The sequence below is a fragment of the Musca autumnalis genome, unplaced genomic scaffold (genome assembly GCF_047663935.1).
Source record: "Musca autumnalis isolate F117 unplaced genomic scaffold, ASM4766393v1 scaffold_4, whole genome shotgun sequence".
Classification (NCBI taxonomy): domain Eukaryota; kingdom Metazoa; phylum Arthropoda; class Insecta; order Diptera; family Muscidae; genus Musca; species Musca autumnalis.
The window spans coordinates 218,954,668-218,971,507 of NW_027411977.1; the positions used below are offsets into that span (position 1 = coordinate 218,954,668).

The 16,840-nt window shown below is 37.5% G+C and overlaps 1 protein-coding gene across 33 annotated transcripts in view; it reads right to left on the minus strand.

Moving 5' to 3' along the window:
• Positions 1–16,840, minus strand: part of LOC141402858 (uncharacterized) — a 67,624-nt gene that overhangs the window by 17,708 nt on the left and 33,076 nt on the right. For all 33 annotated transcript variants that reach the window (XM_073984913.1, XM_073984892.1, XM_073984894.1 and 30 more), the window contains one exon: positions 13,494–15,321. In XM_073984913.1, coding sequence (XP_073841014.1) covers positions 13,494–15,321 — 1,828 coding nt within the window. The remainder of the gene's footprint in view (positions 1–13,493; positions 15,322–16,840) is intronic.

Here is a 16,840-nt window from a genome sequence, read left to right on the forward strand (position 1 = left end):
TGTTGCTTGACCACAAGGAACCCTGAATTGGGTGAATTTAGTGAAGTTTTTTTTGCCTCCAGGAACCCTAAATGCCAAATTATAGCTAATTCGGCAAGAAAATGTACCTAAAAAAGTCAAAATACCTGAAATCGGTCGTTACCTATGTCCACAATTTTTAGTGGAGAATTTTTTTGACCTCCATGAATCTTAAATGCCAAATTTTAGCTAATTTAGTCTGAACATGTAGCTAAAAACGTCAAAATACCTGAAATCGCTCAGTAACAGAAGGCATCTGAGGTCTTCAGTTACAAAGAACTCTTAGGTTTTCTGTACAGTAGCAGAAAGACTCTGAGATCTTCCGTGTATAACGCGGCCTTTGATGTCTACTGTAACAGCAAGTGGTTAAGGTCTACTGTACAGTAATAAAAGGCCTCGGATGTAATTTGTACAGTATCCGAACACCTCTAAAAACTTCTGTACTCTAATATAATGCCTCTAAAGTAGTCTATACAGTAAAATAGGGTATCTGGGTTCGTCTTACAGTAGCAGAAGGCGTCTGAGTTCCTCTGTAGAGTAAACGAAGGACTCTGATGTAAGCAACAGAAGGCTTCCGATATTCTCTGTTTAGTAGTAAAAAGCCCAAAGGCTCTAAGGACGAAGTAGCAGAAGGTTTCTTAAATTCTTTGTTTAGTAACAGGTCTCTAAGGACTCCTCTACCGTAATAGGAGGCCTCTGAGGTCTTCTTTACAGTAGCAGAAGGTTTCCGAGGTCTTCCGTAAATTACAGAAAACCCCAGAGGCCATCTTTACATCAGCAGAAGACGTCCGAGGCCTGTGTACGGTAAAGTAAGGCATCTGGCATATGGAGGCTATAACAAAACATGGACCGATATAGCCCATCTTCGAACATGATCTAAGTTCAGGCCAAAGACACGTGTGTACAAAATTGCAGCCCTCTATTGTCGTCTGTACAGTAAAACGGGGCATCTGGAATCTTTTGTACAGTAACAAAAGGCCTGTGAGGTCTTCTGTACAGTAATAGAAGGCCTCTGAGGTCTTCTGTACAGTATAAGCCCTCTGTACAGTAACAGAAGGCTTCTGAGGTTCTCTGTTTAGTAACAGAAGGGCTCTAAGGACTTCAGCACAGTAACAAAAGGCCTTTAAGGACTTCAGTATATTAACAGAAGGTCTCTAAGGACTTCCGTACAGTAACAGAAAGTCTCTGAGATCTTCTGTACAATAGCAGTTGGTTTCTGAGGTGATCTCTACAGTAACAGAAGGCTTATGTGGTATCCAGTTTGGAACAAAAGGATTCTGAGGTATTTTCTACAGTAACAGAATGCTTTATACGGGGGCTATAACAAAACATGGACCGATATAGCCCATCTTCGAACTTGATCTAAGTTCAGGCCAAAGACACGTGCTTACAAAATGTGCAACCCTCTATCGTCGTCTGTACAGTAAAATGAGGCATCTGGGATCTTTTGTACAGTATAGTAACAGAAGGTCTCTAAGGACTTTCGTACAGTAACAGATCGTCTCTGAGATCTTCTGTACAATAGCAGTTGGTTTCTGAGGTGTTCTCTACAGTAGCAGAAGGCTTATAAGGTATCCTATTTAGAACAAAAGGATTCTGAGGCCTTTTCTACAGTAACAGAATGCCTTTGAGATCTTCTTTATAGAAAGAGAATGCATTTAAGGTCACTTTTACAGTAACATAAGTCCTCTGAGATTTTCTGTAGATAACATCTGACGAATTCTGCAGTAACAGAAGACCACTGAGGTCTTCTGAAGAGTAAAAGGTCTTTGAAATCTTCCGTAACATAAAATTAGTCTTCCGAGGTCGTCTATACATAACAGAAGGTCTCTGAAGCCGTCTTTAAAGTAACAGAAGGCGACTGAGGTCTCCTGTACAATACAGCTCTTAAGTCATCTGTACATCTGAGGTATTTTGTATAGTAACAGAAGTTCGTTGAAGTCTTCTGTAAGTAACAGAAGACTTCTTAATAACGGAAAGTCTCTAATGATTTCCGCTCAGTAACAGAAGGCCTCTGAGGTCTACAGTTACAAAGAACTCTTAGGTTTTCTGTACAGTAGCAGAAAGTCTGAGATTTTCCGTGTATAACGACCTCTGATGTCTACTGTAACTGCAAGTGTTTAAGGTCCACTGTGCAGTAATAAAAGGCCTCTGAAGTCATCTATACTGTAACCGAAGCCCTCTGAAGACATATGTACAGTAACAGATGGCCTCAAAGGTATTCTGTACAGTCAAATAAGGCATCTGGGGTCTTTTGTACAGTAACGTAAGTCCTTAGATGAGTGGATCTGGATTCTTCTGCAATGTAACAGAATGCCTTTGAGCTCTTCTATACAGTTAAATGAGACCTCTGTAAAGTAAACTAAGGTCCAGGAGGTCTTGTGTAAATAACAGAAGGCTTCTGAGGTACTCATTTTAATAACAGTAGGCATCTAAGGACTTCCGCACAGTAAACAGAGGTCTATGTGGTGTCTGAGGTTTGCTGTAAGTAACAGTAGGCCTCTGAGATCTACTGTTTAGTAAAAACAAGGCTTTTGAATTCTTCTACAGTAACATGAGTCCTCTAAGATTTTTTGTACATAACAGTAGGCTTCTCGTACAGTAACATGATGTCACTGAGGTTTTCTGTGCAGTAGCAGAAGGTCTCTAAGGTGTTCTCTACAGTAACAGTATGCGTATGATGTCTTCTGTAAGTAGCAGAAGGGCTTTGAAGTTTTCTGTTCAGTTACAGAAGGCGTCTAAAGACTTCTCTGCAGTAATAGAAGGCCTCTGAGGTCTTCTGTACATAAACAGGTGTCTGAGATCTTCCGTAACATTAAAGTTGTCCTCCGAGGTCATCTGTACAGTAACAGCTGGACTCTAAAGTCATCTATACAGTAAACGAAGGCCTCTGAAGTCATCTGTACAGTATCCGAAGACCTCCGAAAACTTTTGTACAGAATGCCTCTAAGGTTATCTGTACATTAAAATAGGGCATCTGGGTTCTTCTTACAGCAACAGAAGGCGTCTGAGGTCCTTTGTAGAGCAAACGAAGGACTCTGAGGTCTTGTGTAAGTAACGGAAGCCTTCCGAGATTCTCTGTTTAGTAACAGAAAACCTCTAAGGACTTCTGTACAGTGATATGAGGTCTCTGAGGTCTACTGTACAGTAGCAGAAGGTCTCTGAGGTATTCTCTAGAGTAACAGAAGACTTCTAAGGTATCCTGTTTAGTAAAAATCCTCTGAGTCTTCTCTACAGTAAAAATAAAATAATTCTGTACAATAAAATAAGCACTCTGTGTAGTAACTGAAGGTCCTGTGTAGGTAGCAGAAGGCTTCTTAAATTTTCTGTTTATAAACAGAAGGTCTCTAAGGACTTCTATACCTTAATAGGAGGCCTCTAAGGTCTTCTTTACAGTAGCAGAATGTTTTCGAGGTCTTCCGTAAATTATAGAAGACCTCTGAGGCATTCTTTACATCAGCAGAAGACGTCCGAGGTCTCTATACAGTAAAGGAAGGCATCTGTGGCCTTCTGTACAGCAAAGGAAGGCATCTGGGGCCTTCTGTACAGTAACAGAAGGCCCCTTAGACCGTTTGTATAGTAACAAAACGTCCCTAATCCATTCTGTACAGTAACAGGGAGCCTCTAGATTCTTCTGCGCTGTAAATGAAGGTCTCGGATCTTTTCTCCAAAGTAATAGATGCCGCCTGAGGTCTTCTGTACAGTAAAATAAGCCATTTGCACAATAAACGAAGGACTCTTAGGTTTTGTGTAAGTATCATAAAGCGTCTGAGGTTCTCTGTATAGCAACTGAAGGCGTCTAAGGACTTCCGTACAGCAACATGAGGTCTCTGAGGTCTTCCATAAATTACAGATGTCGTCTAAGGCTTTCTTTACAGTATTTGAAGAGGTCTTCTGTGCAGTAACATAAGGCCTCTAAAGTCATCTGTACATTAGCAGAAGGCTATGAGGTCCTGTGTTTAGTAACAAAAGCCCTCAAACTACTTCCGTACAGAAACAGAAGGATTTTGAGGTCTTCTGTATAGTAACAGAAGGCCATTTAGGACATTTTTGGTATATTTTTCTCCCAAAAGATCAAATTTTATCCATTGGGCCCCTGAAATGGCTTTGAGATGTATTTCTGACTACTTCGCTGGGCTGTTGGTTTTTGAACTACTTGGGGGGCCATATTTCTCGAATTATGGAACATCCCGAAGAAAAAAGTTATAAATTCTTTATCAGGACCGCAAGTACTACATGCTGTAAAAAGACCCGCAAAGAGCCCTAAAACTAGATATAAATCCAAACATTTTGAAATTTTGTGTGGGTGGTATCCGAAAGTGTGAACCGATGTAGTTCGTAATCGAACCTAATTTATGTCTGAAAGAATAATTAAGATTGGCAAAGTTGGAACTAAATCAGTTAAATCTCTTTGAGGGATACACCATTCTAAATACAAAATTCGAACTATTTTTTTTTTTTTTGAAGGTACCCGAAGTATTGGTCGAAAAATATTTCGAGTTCAGATATCAAGATGAAACTTTGGCTGTGTTACTATAAAGATGTATCATTGAAAATTTGACAAAATAGATGTGATCGGTATTTTGATATGGAACCCATACAACGTACCTCCAAATTCCGAAATATTTGGTTAATTTGCGTCGCATTTCCCGAACGTTTGTGCAGTAATTTGACATTTTGAAGAAAAGTCAATTTTTAGATATAGTCATGTTGCAAATGTACCTCCCAACAATTTCTGAACATTTCTCAATAGGTTTGGCTGTAATTTGAGATTTTATCATTTGGGGTTAAAATATACTTTGTGATTTTGAAAACATCAGAAGAAGACTTTTTTGGTCACAAGCTCTGCTATATCACTTAAAATTGCTTTGACAGATCTAATCGTAATCTCTCGTTCTGTGGAATATTTAATTTAATTATATCAAAAAGAATAACCGCACCTACGCTTATATTTTTTACAGTTGCAATCAGTAAAAGCTTCAAAAGGTAAAAAAATAAATATTTAATAAAAAATAATGGAACACAACAGAAGTTGGGTATATTATAGCAATTATAATAATAAATAATAGCAATAATAATTAATTATAATAAAAAATCATAACAGTATTTATCAGCTTTTGAAAGTTTTTTTTTCATAAGATGTATGTATGTATATATTCCAAGAACAACAACAAAATTCCACATTCCGCCACGCCAACATAACATACCACCAATCAAGCCTTTCTCGGAGGATTTTCTCTCGGTTTTCCTGCTGTCAATTAAAAAACTTTTTGTTTACATAGAAGAGTTTTGTTTTTATTATTTGTTTTTGATTGCTTTTTTTATTTTTGTCTTAGTTAAATATATATCTTGACTATATATAAATTATTGTTTTATTTTTTTTAGTAAAAAATAAAAAAGAAATACTTTTATTTCCAACATTTTTTTAATTTAACAATAAAACAAAATGTAATGCGTTTTGTACAGAGAACAAGAGACGAGCCAGCGAACAAAAAAAGAAAAGTGAAATTATTTTCGCATAAAAATTTAGTTTTTACATCAAGAAAAATTAAAAGAAAAAATGTGTATTTATGGTGGGAGTTTGGAGAATGAGATTGGGAAGAAAACCGATGAGATTTTGAGAGATTTTGTTTTTTTACGTATTGCTGCCAATTAAATATTAGTTGCCACCCAGCGCAAATTTTTCAAAGCTAAGAGAAAATTAAGGAACACCAAACTTCAATGGAAGATTATACAATGAGTCCAGTTCTAAAAGTTTACTTGTGGGGAATTTCTTCCTTTCTCTATTGGAAATTAAATGGACTTGGATCGGGCCATTTGTGCAAAGTGGCGGGACTAAATGTCTTGTCTGTGCCAGCAGGAGTATTGGAAGTTTCCACAATGGACTTCATTTGACGTTTAAGCAGTGGAATTGACAGTTGAAATCGAGTGGATTTCGTAAATGTAAGCCTAGCATAAGGATAAGAGAATTAATATTCTTCATTCTTATCAGGGAAGATCGATGTATAAAATTGAATTTACTTCCATGTGTTATGAAAAATTATTAATCAAAAAAGCAGCTAAGCTTCTGTTGCAGGAAACCCCCCGTACGGAATGCAAAGTCATGCAATAGAAAAATTCAAAATAAAGTCTGTAAGTAGTATTGCATATGCATGGATGTTTCAAGTTATCATTGATCGATTTCAAGGACGTTTCTGCGTTTTTTTTTGTGAAATTTGACAGAGAAACTGGAATCCAAAATGTCTCCTTTGCAGAGGACCCCTTTAGGTGGTGTTCTATGTAATTAAGATCCTTATACCATGTCTTCTATCTATTGAAAACCTATTTAAGAGGTATTCTATGTATTGAAGACCCCTTTAGGAGGTCTTCTGCCTATAGAAGACCCCTTAAAGACGTCTTCTATGTACTGAAGACCCCTTAGGGGGTCTTTTATCTATAATATACCCTTTTAGGAGGACTTTTAACTACAGACGTCCCCTATATGAGGTCTTCTATCTGTAGAAGACCCCTTTAGGAAGGTTTTCATATATAGAAGACCATTCTAGGAAGTCTTCTATCTATAGGAGATCCTTTTAGAATTCGTCTATGTATTGAAGATTCTTTTTTGAGGTCTTCTATCTACAGAAGACCCCTTTAGAAGGTATTCTATCTACAGAAAACTTCTTTATGAGGAATTGTATGTATTGAAGACACCTTTAGGAAATCTTCCATCTATTATATACCTCTTTAGGTTGTTTTCTATCCATAGAATTCCCTTTAGCAGGTCTTCTATCTACAGAAAACTTCTTTATGAGGTCTTTCATGTATTTAAGCCCCCTATAAGAGTACTTCAATCTGTAGAAATGCCCTTTAGGAGGACTTCCATCTATATTTGACGCCTTTAGGAGGTTTCCATCAGTAGAAGACCACTTTAGGAGGACTTATATTTACTGAGGAGGTATTCTCTCTGCAGAGAACCCCTTGAGGAGGACTTCTGTCTCTTGGAGGCCTTCTATCTCGAGAATACCCCTTTAGGACGTCTTGTATACATTGAAAACTCCTTTAGGAGGTATTTTACCTACAGAAGACCACTTTAAAAACACTTCTATATACAGACGACCCCTATAAGAGGTCTTCAATCTGTAGAGGTCCCCTTTAGGAGGTCTTCTATATACTGAAGACACTTTTAAGAGGTCTTCAATCTGTAGAATTCGCCTTTAGGAGGTCTTTTATCTATTGAAGACTCATTAGAAGGTATTATATGCATTAAAGACCCCTTTAGGAAGTATTGAAGTATTGAATATTTAGGAAGTATTGAATTTAGGAGTATTGAATACTCCTTTAGGAGGCTTTCTATGTATTGAAGACTCCCTTTAGAACCTCTTCTATCTGCAGAAGTCTCCTTTAGGAGTACTTCTACCTACAGAAGACCCCCACAGGAGGACTTCAATCTGCAAAAAATCCCCTTTAAGAGGAATCGTATCTATTGAAGACATCTTTAATAAAACTTCTATGTATTGAAGACCCCTTTAGTCTTTATTGAAGACCCCTTTAGTCTTTATTGAAGACCCTTTTAGTCTGTATTTAAGACCTCTCTCAGGTATGTGATGAATTCCGAATCGATTTGGTATGAAAACGATTTGCCCAAAACGAGTGAATCGTATTTAGATGTGATGGAAACCGAATCGAATTTCAATTCACGTTGTTTCAATTTCATTAAATTCCTCCAAACAAAAACCATATTATAGACAATAGAATAACTCTTGAGGTCTTCTAAAGGCAACAGAAGACGTTTTAAGGCCTTCAAAAGAATACAGAAGACCTTTTGAGGAATTCTAAAGACAACAGAAGACCTTTGAAAGTCTCCTTAAGACAACAGAATATCTCTTGAGGTCTTCCATGGCAACTGAAGACCTTTGAAAATCTTCTAAAGACAAGAGAAGATCTTTGTAGGTCTTCTAAAGACAACAGAAGACCTTTGAAAGTGTCCTAAAGGCAACAGAATATCTATTGAGGTCTTCCATGGCAACTGAAGACCTTTGAAAATCTTCTAAAGACAAGAGAAGATCTTTGTAGGTCTTCTAAATACAACAGAAGACCTTTTAAGGCCTTCTAAAGACAACAGAAGACCTTTGAATGTGTCCTAAAGACAACAGAATATCTATTGAGGTCTTCCATGGCAACTGAAGACCTTTGAAAATCTTCTAAAGACAAGAGATGATCTTTGTAGGTCTTCTAAATACAACCGAAGACCTTTTAAGGCCTTCTAAAGAAAACAGAAGACCTTTTGAGGTATTCTAAAGACAACAGTAGACCTTTTGAGGTCTTCCAAAGACAACAGTTGACCTTTGAAAGTCTTCTAAAGACAAGAGAAGATCTTTGTAGGTCTTCTAAAGACAACAGAAGACCTTTGAAAGTGTCCTAAAGACAACAGAATATCTCTTGATGTCTTCCATGGCAACTGAAGACCTTTGAAAGTTTTCTGAAGACAAGAGAAGATCTTTGTAGGTCTTCTAAATACAACAGAAGACCTTTTAAGGCCTTCCAAAGAAAACAGAAGACCTTTTGAGGTATTCTAAAGACAACAGTAGATCTTTGGAGGTCTTCTAAAGGCAACTGAAGATCTTTGAAAATCTTCTAAAGACAAGATAAGATCTTTGTAGGTCTTCTAAAGACAACAGAAGACCTTTGAAATTGTCCTAAAGACAACAGTAGATCTTTGGAGGTCTTCTAAAGGCAACTGAAGACCTTTGAAAGTTTTCTAAAGACAAGAGAAGATATTTGTAGGTCTTCTAAATACAACAGAAGACCTTTTAAGGCCTTCTAAAGAAAACAGAAGACCTTTTGGGGTCTTCTAAAGACAACAGTTGACCTTTGGAGGTCTTCTAAAGGCAACTGAAGACCTTTGAAAATCTTCTAAAGACAACAGAAGACCTTTTAAAGCCTTCTAAAGAAAACAGAAGACCTTTTGAGGTATTCTAAAGACAACAGTAGACCTTTTGAGGTCTTCTAAAGACAACAGTTGACCATTGAAAGTCTTCTAAAGACAAGAGAAGATCTTTGTAGGTCTTCTAAATACAACAAAATAGACCTTTTAAGGCCTTCTAAAGAAAACAGAAGACCTTTTTGAGGTATTCTAAAGACAACAGTAGACCTTTGGAGGTCTTCTAAAGGCAACTGAAGACCTTTGAAAATCTTCTAAAGACAACAGAAGATCTTTGTAGGTCTTCTAATGACAACAGAAGATCTTTGAAAGTGTCCTTAAGACAACAGAATATCTCTTGAGGTCTTCCATGGCAACTGAAGACCTTTGAAAATCTTCTAAAGACAAGAGAAAATCTTTGTAGGTCTTCTAAGTACAACAGAAGACCTTTTAATGCCTTCTAAAGAAAACAGAAGACCTTTTGAGGTATTCTAAAGACAACAGTAGACCTTTGGAGGTCTTCTAAAGGCAACTGAAGACCTTTGAAAATCTTCTAAAGACAAGAGAAGATCTTTGTAGGTCTTCTAAAGACAACAGAAGACCTTTGAAATTGTCCTAAAGACAACAGTAGATCTTTGGAGGTCTTCTAAAGGCAACTGAAGACCTTTGAAAGTTTTCTAAAGACAAGAGAAGATATTTGTAGGTCTTCTAAATACAACAGAAGACCTTTTAAGGCCTTCTAAAGAAAACAGAAGACCTTTTGGGGTCTTCTAAAGACAACAGTTGACCTTTGGAGGTCTTCTAAAGGCAACTGAAGACCTTTGAAAATCTTCTAAAGACAACAGAAGACCTTTTAAAGCCTTCTAAAGAAAACAGAAGACCTTTTGAGGTATTCTAAAGACAACAGTAGACCTTTTGAGGTCTTCTAAAGACAACAGTTGACCATTGAAAGTCTTCTAAAGACAAGAGAAGATCTTTGTAGGTCTTCTAAATACAACAAAATAGACCTTTTAAGGCCTTCTAAAGAAAACAGAAGACCTTTTTGAGGTATTCTAAAGACAACAGTAGACCTTTGGAGGTCTTCTAAAGGCAACTGAAGACCTTTGAAAATCTTCTAAAGACAACAGAAGATCTTTGTAGGTCTTCTAATGACAACAGAAGATCTTTGAAAGTGTCCTTAAGACAACAGAATATCTCTTGAGGTCTTCCATGGCAACTGAAGACCTTTGAAAATCTTCTAAAGACAAGAGAAAATCTTTGTAGGTCTTCTAAGTACAACAGAAGACCTTTTAATGCCTTCTAAAGAAAACAGAAGACCTTTTGAGGTATTCTAAAGACAACAGTAGACCTTTGGAGGTCTTCTAAAGGCAACTGAAGACCTTTGAAAATCTTCTAAAGACAAGAGAAGATCTTTGTAGGTCTTCTAAATACAACAGAAGACCTTTTAAGGCGTTCTAAAGAAAACAGAAGACCTTTTGAGGTCTTCTAAAGACAACAGTTGACCTTTGGAGGTCTTCTCAAGGCAACTGAAGACCTTTGAAAGTCTTCTAAAGACAACAGTAGACCTTTGGAGGTCTTCTAAAGGCAACTGAAGACCTTTGAAAATCTTCTAAAGACAACAGAATATCTCTTGAGGTCTTGTAAAGACAACAGAAGACCTTTGGAGGTGTTCTAACAAGAACACCTGTTTCTGCCTGGGGTTTCTTCATTTTATTGGATTACCTATGTACACATGTTTTTGTAAAACAATAAAAATAGAGGACATAGAGTACGGCCAATTAAAATGGAGGACAAAAAAATAATTATAAAAGGAGGACACGGATACCTGGAAAAGAGTACTGTACTCTATAATACTGTCCAGAATAGTCCACTTTTGAACTTGATCTAAATTTGAGAGAAATATTCCGATGTGCAAAAGTCACTGGTGCAATGTCAGTCACTCCTTTCGATAGTTATTGGCCGCACCAGCTAGTTTGGTTGGTCATCTTAGGATTTCTTAGAGCTTATGGGTCATTAGGTCTGGAAATTAAATCATTGGAACCACAAACACAAAAACTAGCTTTGGCAAAAACTTCAAAACGATTCTCGAAAGTTTTCAATTTTTGCGGGTGAGGTATCCTAAGGAATAGATCGTCCTTTGTAGAGTAAACGAAGGACTCTGAGGTCTTGTGTAAGTAACAGAAGGCTTCCGTGATTCTCTGTTTAGTAACAAAAAATCTCTAAGGACTTCTGTACAGTAACATGAGGTCTCTGAGGTCTACTGTACACTAGCAGAAGGTCTATGAGGTGTTCTCTAGAGTAACAGAAGACTTCTGAGGTATCCTGTTTAGTAAAAAAATCCTCGGAGTCTTCTTTACAGTAACAATAAAATAATTATGTACAATAAAAAAAGCACTCTGTGTAGTAACTTCTGTACAGTAATAGGAAGCCTCTGCGGTGTTCTTTACAGTAGCAGAATGTTTCCGAGTTCTTCCGTAAATTACAGAAAACTTCTGAGGCCTTCTTTAAATCAGCAGAAGACGTCCGAGGTCTCTGTACAGTAAAGGAAGTCATCTGGGGCCTTACGTACAGTAACAGAAGGCCCTTTAGACCGTTTGTATAGTAAAAAAACGTCCCTAATCCATTCTGTACAGTAACAGGGAGCCTCTAGATTCTTCTGCGCTGTAAATGAAGGTCTCGGATCAATTCTCCAAAGTAATAGAAGGCGTCTGAGATCTTCTGTAGAGTACAATTAGCCCTTTGTACAATAAACGAAGGACTCTGAGGTCTTGTGTAAGTATCATAAGGCGTCTGAGGTTCTCTGTATAGTAACAGAAGGCGTCTATGGACTTCCGTACAGGACATGAGGTCTCTGAGGTCTTCCATAAATTACAGAAGTCGTCTAAGGCTTTCTTTCCTGAGGTCCTGTGTTTAGTAACAAAAGCCCTCAAACTACTTCCGTACAGAAACTGAAGGATTCTGAGGTCTTTTGTATAGTAACAGAAGACCATTTAGGACATTTTTGGTATATTTTTCTCTCAAAAGATCAAATTTTAATCATTGGGCCCCTGAAATGGCTTTGATATGTTGTTTGGTCATCTTAGGATTTCTTAGAGCTTTTGGGTCATTATGTCTGGAAATTAATTCATTGGAACCACAAACACAAGAAGTACCTTTGGCAAAAATTTCAAAACGATTCTCGAAAGTTTTCAATTTTTGCGGGTGAGGTACCCTAAGGTACCCCACTTGATAAAAGTTTGAGAGAAATATTCCAATGTAGAAAATGTGGACCAATTTCATTTACTCCTTTCGATAGTTGAACGACCATTTTGTTTGAACGATTTTGAACTTTTGCTAGGGAGGAACCCTAAGGATTTGTAGGATATAGTCCATCTTCAAATTTGACCAAATTTTGCGAGAAATATCCCGAAGTGCAAAATTTGGAGGGATTTCAGTCACTACTTTCGACAGTTATCGACCGCATTATGCCATTATGTCGGGAAATGTGGACATGCCCAGGAAATATTAAACATTAAATCATTGGAACAGGATACAAAGACAAGGACTATTTTCGCTAAAAATTTCTAAACTCTCCTCAAACTGCCTTTAAACTACACATGGAAGGAAAATTTTAAAATTTGTCGAGGAGGTACAAGAAGGAGAGGGCCGATAAAGAAGATCTCTGAAATTGACATAATACTGAGAAAAATATACCGATGTGAAAAAATGTGGACCAATCACAGTCAGAATATTTATCGGGCTCACTAGCGATTTAGTTGGCAATGCAAACTTTGTATTGTTTTGAGATTTTGGAGCATTATGTCAGGAAGAAACCGGAACCCATGTTCGATATTGTATCAATACTGGTCATACTATTGTTTGCAAGACTTTTTCTATTCAAAAGTGCAAATTTTATATAAAGACTCGAGAGGCATATAATCCGTCCTGTCTACGGACCTTTTCACAATAATAATAAACAAACCCATTGTATCATCGCTGATTGGTGGAAGCCATAAAGCCACGAGAACGAATCACACATTTGTGTTTAGACATTTTGTTAGTCCCAACCTCCACTTATGGGCCTATATTCGTGGGAAAATCTTGTAAAAACTTCTTACGCTGGCTAGCAACATTTATGAGGAAAAAAAAAAAACAAAAACCTTTCCCACAAATATGGGAGGGAGTAGATGAGGAAAATAAACCCAAAATAGGAAATCTCTATGCGCCATGAAAATTTAGTTTCCAAGTTACTGTATATATGAATACTGTTTTCTTTATATATATATAGATTTGTTCCGAGTATGTATATATATAAAAGTGATTGGTGTTTCTTTTTTTGCGGTTTCTGAGGAGAAGAAAAAAAGGCTTACTATTTTTTTTTTTTCTTTAGTAAACTTTCTTTAGCCCGTTTCTTTTCAACGCCATGACCAGAGAAAATTTAAAAAATGATGATGATTGTTGTGTGGTACGCTAGTGGCGGCGGAAGAGGAATTATGGTGAGGAGCTGTAGTAGTAGTAGAGTTGTTGAAAGCATTTAATGGACTACGGCTACTAGGAGTAGTAGAATTGGATTGTTGGTCAAGTAGCAACATACCTTGACTGGTGCCGCCGCCTCCAGTTGTGGATGATGAGGCCGCCGCTGATGCATTTGGTGTTGTCGTGCCATAACCCATTTGTGCACAGTATTGTTGTTGTTGCTGCTGATGATGTTGGGGCTGTTGCTGTTGATGTTGTCCATAGGGACGGAATGATTGCTCATGTTGTTGTTGCTGCTGCTGTTGTTGATGTTCTGAATGCTGAGGATGTTGTTGTATTACCGATGTACCTGTATGGGAATTCGAATTGTTTGCTGTCTGTTGTTGTTGTTGTGCAGCCGCCGCTGCTGCAGCAGCCTGCATTTGTGCATGTGGTCGCTTTTTGGGCAATATTTGTGTTTGTGATAAAATTTTGATTTGATGGCCATCATCACCGGTCACCATTTGACCATGTTGTTGTTGTGAAGCACCATGTGGATCTAGGTGAGCCGCCGCAGTCATAGCTTCGTCGTTTTGTTGTTGCTGCTGTTGTTGTTGCGCTTGCGCTTGGGCTTGTTGTTGAGCTTGGACCTGTTGTTGTGCTTGGGCTGCTTTGCCACGTTTGCCACCACCTCCGCCACCACCACCACCACCGCCGCCGCCAACAATTCCCCCACCACCACCAGCATTTGTTGCCTTTGAATAGTTGTTTTTCCTTCCACCCTTGGCCGTTGTTGCTGTATCCTCCTCACGATCACCTTGCAAGAACTTCAAATAACTATCCATAAATTGGGTTTTCTTTTCACCAATGGATGTACCAACCACGGGCTTCTTTTCGGGAGGCACATACGATGAATTGGCTGTTGCACTGTTGGCCAAATGGCTGCCGCCAGTGGCATTGGCGCTGGCATTGGATTTCGTTGACAGCTTGCCGGTGGAATCATTGCTATTTGTATTGGGATTGTAGATACCGATGTTGGTTGGTTTCGTCGACGCATTGCGCGATGAATCACTGGCACTGGCATAACCCTGTTTGGGTGTTGAATCGGCAAGGAAATCCAATTCCTCTTCGATGTTGGGTACAATCACTTTATTGCTGGCTGCCTCTTGGGCGGCTTGTTGCTGTTGTTGTTCCTCCTGTTGTTGCTGTTGTTGTTGCTGGCTTGCTGCCGTAACTGAGGGGGCAGCTGCAGCGGCCACTGCCGCCACCACTGCTGCGGGTGTGGCAGCTGCAGCAGTATTTTGCTGCTGTTGTTGATTTGCCGCCGCTTGTTGTTGAATTTGTTGCTGATGCTGATTGAGATTATACAGTGTGTGCTGGATGGCACCGGCAGCCGCTGCTGTCTGTTGCATACATGCTGAATATTGTGAGGCAATTTGTTGTGTAAAGTTGGGATAGTACGGCGATAGGTTGGTTAAGTGTGATTGGGCTTGTGATGATTGCAAATGAGCAGGTTGTGGTACTTGTTGTTGTTGCTGCTGCTGATGGGCAGCAACTGCAGCCTGTTGCTGCTGCTGTTGTTGTTGCTGCTGTTGTTGCTGCTGCTGCTGTTGTTGCTGCTGCTGTTGCTGGGCATGCTGCTGGGTATGAGGATTAACATATGTGGGAATATTTATTGCTGGCACTTGTACTGCCGGTGTTGTTGTATTATTCTCCTGTTTTAATGCTGTCGTATTCCATTTGTTGTTAAAATCATAATATGTGGCTTGTTGTTGTTGCTGCTGCTGTTGAACATGTTGCTGTTGTTGTTGCTGCTGCTGCTGATGATGACTTGCTGCCGTTGTGTCTTGCTGTGGACTTTGTTCAGCCTCATAATCATTTGTGATAAGCGTCTTTTTCGGCTGTCTCTTGCGTGGTGTTTTAGTGGTCTTTGCCACCATTTGTTGTTGTTGATGTTTTTCCTCAGCCTGCAAGAAAACAAAAACAAAAAAATTGTTGTTAAAAACTGGTGGTAAAAAGAAACGGAAGCAAAAAACTGTTTGTCGTTTCATCTTTTGTAACAAAGAGAGTGAGTGGAGTGGAATTGAGTGTAAATAGGGGGGGAAAGAGTGAAACACAAGCATTTTGTTCCAATGTTTTTGCATCGTTTTGTTTTTCTCTTCTTTTTATATATGAAAATATTTGTTAAAGAAAATGTATTACAACAAAAAATAGGGATTTTCTTACGCTCATCTTCCTCAACATGGCATACGTTTTACGTTTTTTTTATTGGTTTACAACATTTGTATAAAACGTCACAGGTTCAAATAGGTGTATTTAATATGATTTTTTTTTGGGTTTTAAACAAAACACACAAAAATACAAATTATTCTTATTATATAAAACACAAATATACACATTTATATATAAGAATATATGTATATAGTAAAACAGTGATTAAGTGTTAGTGGTGGTGAAATATTATTTACAAGAAAACAAATAATAAACCAACAACAAATTATGATCTAATAATTTTATATTAATTTGTAAGAAAAAGAAGGAGGAAATAGAGAACTAGAAGAAGAAGAAGAGGAATTGTAAATGAAAAAGTCCAGTTGAACCACAATTATCCATAACCTATATCACCACTCATGGCCCTCTTATAATAAATAGATTTTTACATTGCTGTAACTACGGATTTTAGATATCAGAATAATTGTGATTCGCCTATTTGAAAGTAGACCTTAAACCATATTTTAAAAGTTGTTAGTATTTATTTTTTAATATTACAATTACATAGGATTAAGCAACCTCAGAATGAGAAAGAGAACATTTTAGAAGAGAAACATAGAGAGAGATAGAGTTATTTACTTAATTTATATTAAAAGATACACACAGAGGAGGAAGATGATTGTTTTTTTTTCTATTTTGTTTTTAAAAACACATTTTCTTTTGTTATTTTCTATATAAAAAATATATATTTTTTTTAAATTTGAGCAAAATTATATACATATAATTAAGTTTCACTAATTTTTTGTTAGGTTAGGTTCTATAGGAATCTACAACTAACTACTGATAATGTGAAATTAGGGTGTCCAAAACCGAAACCGGTTAACCGGTTACCCGGTTTTGAGTTACAAAACCGAAACCGGTCTCCGTCAAAAACGTCATTTTCGGTTAACCGAAAAAACCGGTTATTTGTGTCGAATAACCGGTTTAAAAAAATAGTAATATTTTTAATATTTCATTACAATTGTATTCTTGAAGGTAAGCTAAACTTAACTAACACAAGGTACGGCAAAGTTTTAAATGTCAGATACCTTTAAATTTTAGAAATATTTTGTGTAAAATGTTGAGTTGTGCCAATAAAGTTCACTACGCAGTTCCAATGGTACACACCATTTGTATGAAAAATCTGCGTATACGTGATATTATACGTTAGTTTGTATGAAGCTACTCATACATTTTGGAACTAATACAGTGCACTAGAGCTATAGTAGCTACAAT